At 40.9% G+C, this 9,024-nt stretch overlaps 1 protein-coding gene across 3 annotated transcripts; it reads left to right on the top strand.

Annotated features, from left to right (window-relative positions):
• Positions 1-967: 967 nt before the first annotated feature.
• LOC117840578 (cystinosin homolog) lies at positions 968-6,415 on the top strand. Of its 3 annotated transcripts, none has more exons than XM_034721097.2 (9): positions 968-1,405; positions 2,959-3,091; positions 3,891-3,980; positions 4,068-4,192; positions 4,340-4,382; positions 4,986-5,103; positions 5,188-5,237; positions 5,358-5,430; positions 5,998-6,415. In XM_034721097.2, the coding sequence occupies exons 1-9, from the start codon at positions 1,284-1,286 to the stop codon at positions 6,048-6,050; spliced, it is 807 nt and encodes a 268-aa protein (XP_034576988.1). In that variant the 5' UTR covers positions 968-1,283; the 3' UTR covers positions 6,051-6,415. The 3 variants fall into 3 exon arrangements, with proteins under 3 accessions (XP_034576988.1, XP_034576989.1, XP_034576987.1); XM_034721098.2 differs by having other exon boundaries at positions 969-1,405; positions 6,001-6,415; XM_034721096.2 differs by lacking the exon at positions 5,998-6,415 and having other exon boundaries at positions 973-1,405; positions 5,358-5,681.
• Positions 6,416-9,024: the final 2,609 nt, after the last annotated feature.

A 9,024-nucleotide genomic window follows, 5' to 3' on the forward strand; every position in this document is an offset into this window, starting at 1 on the left:
ACACACGCGGATCACCCTAGGCAGGATCCGTGGCGAAGCCACTCAGCTAATAGCTCGTTGCTGTGTGCCAAGATATTCTAACGTAGAAAATATGATAAGAATAACGTATGCCGAAGCAAGTCACAAACAATGAAGTAGTGCAATGGTATGGTGCACTTGGCTTTAGTCCGAGGTCTCGGGTTCGATTCCCTTAGCCACCGGTGACCTAGCGCGGGCGGCTGGGAAGCTTGGACTATGGCTCAGCCGCGAGCATGGATGTTCCACATCAATAGTATACTATGGGGGTGTTTGGATACTAGGTGCTAAACTTTAGCAGTGTCACATCGGATGTTTGAACGCTAATTAGAAGGACTAAACATGAGCTAATTATAAAACTAATTGCAGAACCCCTATGCTAATTCACGAGACGAATCTATTAAGCCTAATTAATCCATCATTAGCACATGGTTCTGTAGCACAACATTGTCAAATTGTGGACTAATTAGGCTTAATAAATTCGTCTCGCGAATTAGACTCCATCTGTGTAATTAGTTTTATAATTAGTCTATGTTTAATACTCCTAATTAGCATCCAAACATCCGATGTGACGGGTGCTAAACTTTATCACGGGGTATCCAAACACCCCCTATGTAAACTCAGTTTTCCCAGCAATCTCGATTGGTTTTTCGCTGGAGGTTTCAGGTATACCAGTGAGAGCGGTGAGCGGTGCAGCTGTGCAACGCGAGCAGAATCTAGCTGAAACGCAGCGTCACATCACGTGGTATCCGGTCCCGTTACGTTGCTGCTAACGGCGCTGCGCAACCGCACCAAAAACGGCCCCATGCCCCTCCCATCTCCCCCACTGACTGCGACGCGCGACGCCGGGATCCCGTCCTGGTACGCCCAGCGAACGGGCCCCCCCGCCCCAGGGGGATGAACGACGAACCTCCCGGCGGGCTCAACCGTCGCAACGGGAGCGGCGGCAGCTTTCGAGCCGTCGACGCCACCCATTTCCAACGCCCACCCAGCTGACCGGGGAGAAGTAGGACGACGTCAGTTGTGACGGCGCCGGAGCTCCCCACCTTCCATGCCAGGCCTTTCCTCCGGATTGGTGGCCCGGCCTCGCTTTTCCCACCACTATAAAATTCCGGCCGCGACGGAGAAAGAATCAAAGAATTGGCAGCGAGAGGGAAACGAGGCGCAACCGGCAGAGATCGGCCGTCGCAGGGCACGACTTGACCAAGGGGGAGCCAAGAACCGGCCTTGGCTGGGTTGGGAGGGGATTGTGCACCGGCGGCGCGGCCATGTCGTCGTCGTGGAACTCGGTGGGGCTGGAGGTGCTGTACCAGGTGCTGGGCTGGGTCGCCTTCTTCGCCTGGTCCTTCAGCTTCTACCCGCAGGTCCTCCTTAACTACAAGCGCAAGAGGTCAGCACCGTCCTCCTGGTTCCACTCCTCATTTCTTGGGTTGGGTGGGGGTTCGAATTCCATGCTCGTGCCTCAGTTTGGGGCCCTGGGGGATGAAATTCACCCTTCTCTAACTAGTCAATGACCCTTGCCAAGCTCGATTCGTTCAATTCTTTCATTATCCTGTTCATCTGGCGCGCCTGTGTGGAGAGCGGTTGTTGCATGTATTGTATGGGCTGTGTTCATTACCTGAGTACAAATTTCGAAACACATACTTACAGCACTGAGCAATTCTCCACTGTGGGGAATTCTCTTTTATCGGTCACATGGCTCCAGCGCCGCAGTTAGGTTGCGAGGTGCGTGTGGATTTCTGGTACGAAATGGAAGGCGGATGATAGAGAATTGTGCAGAATAAACCTATTCAGAATTGCTAATTGGAATGAAATGGAACTTTGGCTTCATTAGTGCTTCAAACTGATTCCTAAGCAGCTTTCAATCATACTCTGGTCTGAACCTGTCTTTTAAACTAGGTGGAATGAGCACGTGTATATCCAATTTGCCTTCATATATGGTTAAGTGATATGTCATTCTGTCGAACACCTTATCTTTCAAGTTGGGGGGATCTTCCTCATCTGGCCAGCAAATAATAGTCAGCAGATGGGCCAGTGCCATCTATGTTGTAACAGGCATAATCAGTTCTTAGGTTTTACTCTCTTTTCTTATCATCGATTAGTGTACGTTTTGTTTACAGTCGAATCCTACTCAGTTACGAGCTGAAAACATGTGTGCTTACTTTTATTTTGTTAACTTGGTTCATAGTTTGTCCGTGCTCTGGCTGTCCTGGGAAAAAGTATTACTTTGCCAAAAAATGTTTGAAACTGATTCTTAAGCAGCTATTACTCTGGTCTGAACCCGTCCCTTAAACTAGGTGGAATGAGCACAAGTGTATATCAAATTTGCCTTCATGAATGGTTATGTTATATGGCATTCTGTCGAACAGAGGATATGTTTGAAGTAGGTGCGGTGTTCCTAACCTGGCCAAAAAAAATTGATAGCAGAAGATGGGCCAGTACGATCTATATTGTAACACGCATCATCACTTCCACCCATTTCCTTAATCCCCCCCCCCCCCCCACCACCACCACCACCACTATTTTCTTATCATCGATAAGTGTACATTTTGGCTACACTTGAATCCTATTCAATTACAAGCTGAAAACATGTGTGCTTACTTTTATTTTATTAACTTAGTTCTTAGTTTGTCCGTGCTCCGGTTGTCCTGCTTTTCTGAGACAGTTAGGGGCAAAGTATTACTTTGCCAAAAAAAATGTTTGACCAGTGTTTTTGTTACTGAGCATTGGCCTTTTGGCTGTCTTCTTCAATACACACCTTAACCCTTGCCCAGCTCTGTTTGCAATGTGCAATGTTAGAATTTGTATCCTGATTGGTTTGTAGTGCGTTTAAAATTTCAAGTTGTTGTTTTGAACTCAAACAGTTAAGCCTGTTCTGATCCAAATATCATTTCTTAATGGAAGTCCTTGGTCTATGGCTAACTTCTTGTCAATCTATTGCAGTGTTGTGGGTCTGAATTTTGATTTTCTGGTGTTGAACTTGACAAAGCACTCGTCTTACCTCATATACAATGTGGCTATGTTCTTCAGCCCGTTCATCCAGAGACAGTACCATGACAAATATGGTGATAAAGAGGTTTGCCCTACTTTCTTCTTTGTGCATTATCTATTCAAATTGGAAATGGGTAAGCTAATTGATGATTGGTTGCTTCTTTGTGCATTTGGATCATGTGCATCAGAACCTTCGTTGGGCATGTAAAACCCTAAGTATATCAACATCTCTAGTGTTCTGTGATTGGTTCTTCCATTATTGAACTATTGATTGACAAAAATATACTATTGCATGCTTTTATTTAAGTGATTTCACGTCGACTACTCTCTTAAGCTGGTTTGGTAGTGTTCCAGATTGCACTTATACTTGATGTTTCCCTCAATAGTGCCAATTGCAGCGGTTATGTAAGCTGTGCATCCATGTCTGGCAAGCACAACTTTTTAATGTAGAGCACAGGATTCTTGGGTACACAGTTTTAACATGTCATACTGATGCTGAATAATGAACTGGATTAGTACTTGCATGAATTGGAACTTGGAACAATGCTGCTGCGTAAGCTGCAGATGCATGTCAAGGAAATGAGAAGATGTTACCTGGAAAGATAATTCTGGCTTCAGCACTGGGTTTAGGGCTGCATGGTGAAGTTAAAAATTTCAAGGCAATACCTTTAAAACTGTTGCCAAACAACGTTATAAAATAGTGGGTAGCGTTGTACTGTTGTTGTTATATCAGTTTTGCTCATAGTTGTTGTCGCATAACTTTCAAGAATAGGCATTGTATATCCATGTCCATTCTCAGGTTGTACTAGTACATTTTCTTGATGTCGGTGCCTCCTTGGCCTTGTTCTTTCTAGGTATCAACTATGATGCTTTTTATTTTGCAGATGATTCCTGTTGCTGCAAATGATGTTGCTTTTTCACTACATGCGGTTGCATTGACATCCTTCACCGTTTTCCAAGTATTTATATATGAGGTTGGTTTACTATCTTGTTGACCATTAAGGGTATACCCTAGCTGCTGACTCCTAACTGTGTTGAATTTTTGAACCCGTAATATACAGCGAGGAATCCAGAAAGTTTCCAAAGTTTGCATATCAATTACTGCTATTGTCTGGACTGCTGCTATTGTTTGCCTCATTATTGCTTGGCCAAAAAGTGACTGGCTTTGGCTTATTGACGTGTTCAAGTAAGTTTTTTGTCCTCGTTATTTGAAAGTCCTATCAGCTTTACTTTGGGAAACAGCCAGCTATTTTTCAGTTAGGGTAGTATCTAACTAAACTTGATCCTCTTGGTAAATGTGGCACTCATTTTTCTCATTCCATGTGAATTTCAGTTCTATACAAGTTGGTATGACAGCAATCAAGTACATTCCTCAGGTACTAATAATTGTTAACAACACTCTACGTATTCAATTGTCTCTTGATGTGTACTTATATATTTGGAAGTTGGAACTAGTGGTAAATTTGATTTTGGACAGAGTACAGGATCAACTAAAATGAAACTCAACATAGTGCATCTAGCTGATAATTGGTACTGGATCTTAATATATTTATGAAACCTAACAAAATTGTGTTATTATGAAAGTGTTTTGGAAGAAAAATCTCCACAACCTTTTTGTTAAAAAAAATTTCTAGTAAAAGATATCCAAAAGGACATAAATAGCCAACGTGTCCTTTGTTACAGTACTATTTTAGGGAGTAATAACACATTAAATTGGCTTTCAATGGACACATCTGATACCTAGAAGACAGGCCAACAGTGTAGCTTTCTAGAAAATGTTTTTCTATTCTACAAAACAAGGGAAATATTTATTTTTTCCACGCTAATTCAAAGAAATTTGAAAATAGTTGGAGTCTCATGCATTCAACGCCTAGAAGTTTGAGATTGAAGGAACTAGTATTGAATCTACTGAAGTTATCTGCTCAAATTTGCTCATAGATATATTCATTCCTTATGTTTATTCGTTCTATTTGGCTTAGGCCATCATGAACTTCAGGCGGAAGAGCACAATTGGTTGGAGCATCGGCAACATTTTACTTGACCTCACGGGAGGGGTGCTGAATTTTGGTCAGATGGGTGTGCAATCTATAGATCAACGTAAGCCGTATTAATCCTTTCTTTCACTGCATGGGTTGTGTTGGGCATATTAGCTTTCTCCCTACTGAACAAATTGTGCTGCAGATACGATGGTAAATTTCTACGGAAATATTGGGAAAACCCTGCTTTCATTGGTGAGCATGACTCCTAATGTCACCTATTGGTTTTTTGGCAACACATTCTTATCTACATAAAAGTTTAACTTGCTGCTTGCAGAACTTGACTCATTAAACTATTGTCGTCGCTTTTTGTAGGAGACGGTTTTCTTCGATGTTCTATTCATAATTCAGCACTATGTGCTGTACCCTGCCAAAAAGGATGAGAATGGTAAGGCAATCATTTCTGAAAGGGTAGCCCCTCTTATCAGGCCGTCTGACAAGCCTGAAGAAGATAATGTATGATTTAGCAATATATCTATTGCGTCGCATCATATGCTGTTCAAACGGAAGATAACTGATGCATTTTTATTGTATATTGCAAACTAACTTTTGTATATATTTGCTTACACACATGGTGCCTGTAAAAGTTTTACAGACTTTCTCTCCATACTTTTGTGTAAATGGTTGGTTGTTTGCAAATGTTGCCTTTCTTCTTTTGAATTATTTACTTCGACTTCATTTTTTTTTTTGGTTGCTCTGTTTGTAACTCATCGTCATTTGCAAAATCATAAGCATAACCATTCTTGTTATCAAATGCATTGGGTGTGTTTTAAACTAGAAAGTTTTCAAATCTGCAAAACAGCTCCTTAACAATATCTAATTCTTCCATGAGTTTGTGCTGTCGTTAGCATAATTATTCAATTGTTAAACTAAGAAAACGTGAATAGGGTAAAACATTTTTTCTGAACTCTGCTGTCGTTACAATCAAACCGTTTTCATTTCTGTATGTAACCAGCAGACGATTTCCCTGTGCTTCCTATCGATGTAAAACATGTTGCGGCCCAATAGAAGCGCCAAGTGGAGGAGATTTTCTTGGGCCGAAAGGACACACTACGGTGGGCCACGTAATCTGCTATTAATCAGTCAGTGATGAAGATGTGCAATGTGTATGAAGGATCCTCCTCATAGAAAGAAGACACTTGTTTCAAGAAGAAAAATAAAAAGGAAGAAGATGTCCCGAGATATGCCACTGAAAATCAAGGGATGTACAGTTATGAAGTGGTACATCGTGGATATATCCCACGGAAGAAAGGAAACAATAGAGAATGACAAGAAAAATTAAGTGCTGTAGAGTCTTTTTGACGTGTATGCAAAGAAAAAAAGTTTGTGAGCGAAACAATTCCTTGCACTACAAAACATACTAATTACTAAGATGTCTCGTTTTTTAAAAAAAGAAATTCAGATCTAAACTTGAGTAATTAGTATGGCGGATGGTTCGTCATACTGATTTCACTCAAGCTGACGCTTCCGCATCTACTGTGGAATCTCAGATGGTCCAGCTGCATTCGACAACCCAAGACATTGCAGGTTCACCATAAGTTCAAAGTATCAGTTTCAACCCCATCACACGCTTCTATATCCACATGTTTTTGTCTTCGTTCATGTTGTACCTCAAGATGTAGCAAACTGCGACGCATTACAGAAAGGTGTCCAATGCTGATGATTGCATTCACTATTACGTACGCTTAGGATCAGATTTGCTAGAGTGATCCATATGGTCATATCCAGCGATGCCGCAAACCAGCGTCAGCGCACTGCCGCACTCCGCAGCTCGAGCTACTAAATGTGAAGTGCATAGTATCATATTATGAGCTACTAAATGCTTATATATCAACCTGATGAACAAATTTGATCCGGTCCGCATTTAGTCAATCACAAAAATAATATGCATGGAAGACGATCCTGACTTAGCTAGGGCGCATGCAACAATATGGAAAAGTTGACATGGAAGACGATCCTGACTTAGCCAAAAGTTTCCTTGTTCTATTCCTATTTATTTAATTATCCGCACCTCTTATATTTTTGGTGTCTACAATTTTTTATTGTTTCACACGACATATTATAGATGTTATTTTCTGATATTGCAGATCTACTTATCCATATTGTAGATGAATGAAACATGTAACAAAATGTTGCAGCTCCCGTGTTAAAGTTTATCCAAGTTATTTTTGATGCTTCGTAAATTAGATTTTGATGTTGTAGGCGATTATCTGAAAAATGCTAAACCAGCAAAGTCTCGTGGTGGTATGCAATATGACAGAACGACTCATTTTGTGTTCGCAGTGCCAAGCGCGTTGCCGCAAAACCCACAACAACCTAACGGATGCTCGCGGGCTGCCGCTTAATCCCACGTATACGTTTGCGACTCGTGCCGTCGTGCATACGGGTGCGGGCAGCCCACAATCCATCCCACTTGCATCACTACCTGAGCCATATGAATACATATATGCATATAAACTAGGAATAAGAGACTTGCTCTAGTTTAGGTGCCCCAAATTTAACATTTTTCAGATAATCGGCCACAACATGATTGATTTACCGAGAACTGAGATGCTCAAGGCTGTGTATATTCAGATCCATGGAGGCAGTTGATTTGGAACATCTGAGTAACAAACTATGTTCATGTCGATTATTGCTTGGTACTCCCTCCGTCCCAAATTATAGGTCGTTTTAACTTTATTAAATTCATAAACTTTGTTATGCACTTAGATATACTCTATATCTAGATGCATAACAATATCTATGCATCTAGAAAAGCCAAAACGACCTATAATTTGAGACGGAAGGAGTAATAAATAATTCTTGTCACTTTAAAGTTTTTAAACCGAGATGTGTTCCTGTTTGTGTGGGAATTTAATTACTAGTGGTTCACATTTTATTTGGTTGAAGTGAACATGCGATGTTCTAATAAATCTCTTTGCAGGCTCTTAACTGTATTTATAACAGGATGTATCACCCTCATGTTGGTCATGAATATCCCTAATGCATCATACATCTACAATAATCCCATCATAAGGCTATAAGAGGGGTAGGGTTGTAATCCTTCGGTAATCCTGAATCTTTATATATCCCTGTGTCTTTATGCAAGTACAATTGAGGAGGTTTGTAAGATCGAAGTCAGATATCCCTATGCTTACCATCGATTTTATGCATATTGATTAATTATAATCTGAAGAGCCATAAGAAGATGAAAATACCACCGTTAAATTCATCATTCAGATATTTGGATTTGGCCCTTCACACAGTTGACACTTGACAGTTCGTGTAAGAACCGCCCAATTTGTACCCGATTTAAGTGAATTGACAGTCATGCCAATAGGATAATCATGAGCCAACACTTATTCGCCTTGCGAGGTGTCAAGTGCCAACTCACACCTAGAGCTACATGACTCGATTCAATTCAACATAAAAAGAGAACAAATCCGGTAGTCCCGGTAGGTATTCCACAATATACCCAAGATCGAGCACACCCACCGTCACAAAATGCACATCACCACATGAACCATAAAGAGTAATTTTAAATATTACACAAGTTCAATATTAAGTATTCCAAGTTCATAACATGAATGGTTCAAATCTGAAATTAAAAGAAATGAGCTCCACAATACAAGTCTTGGACGCATGACAACAACAATATGAGATTAAATATTTAATGTTCAAGTTTCCCAACATCTAACTCACAAAAAGGATAGATCGATTAATGCAATAGCAAAAATGGTGTCGTTGTCTAAAAACATCGTCAAAGTAATAAACGACCGCTCTAGTCACTCATCGCCCACCCTATGATTGGTAATGGTACAAAGGCCTATTTGGAGGCACAGTCCGAGAGGACAAAACACCATTCTCATCACATTCTTAATTTTTGACCATAAGCATGTGAATATCACCGGTGGCGGAATTGGAGAGAAAAATCAAAGGGGGCCACACAAACATTTGCTGATTCAAGAATTTGGCACTTTATCCTAATTTTTCATTGTCCACA

This window comes from Setaria viridis, chromosome 9, assembly GCF_005286985.2.
Source record: "Setaria viridis chromosome 9, Setaria_viridis_v4.0, whole genome shotgun sequence".
NCBI classification, from domain to species: Eukaryota; Viridiplantae; Streptophyta; class Magnoliopsida; order Poales; family Poaceae; genus Setaria; species Setaria viridis.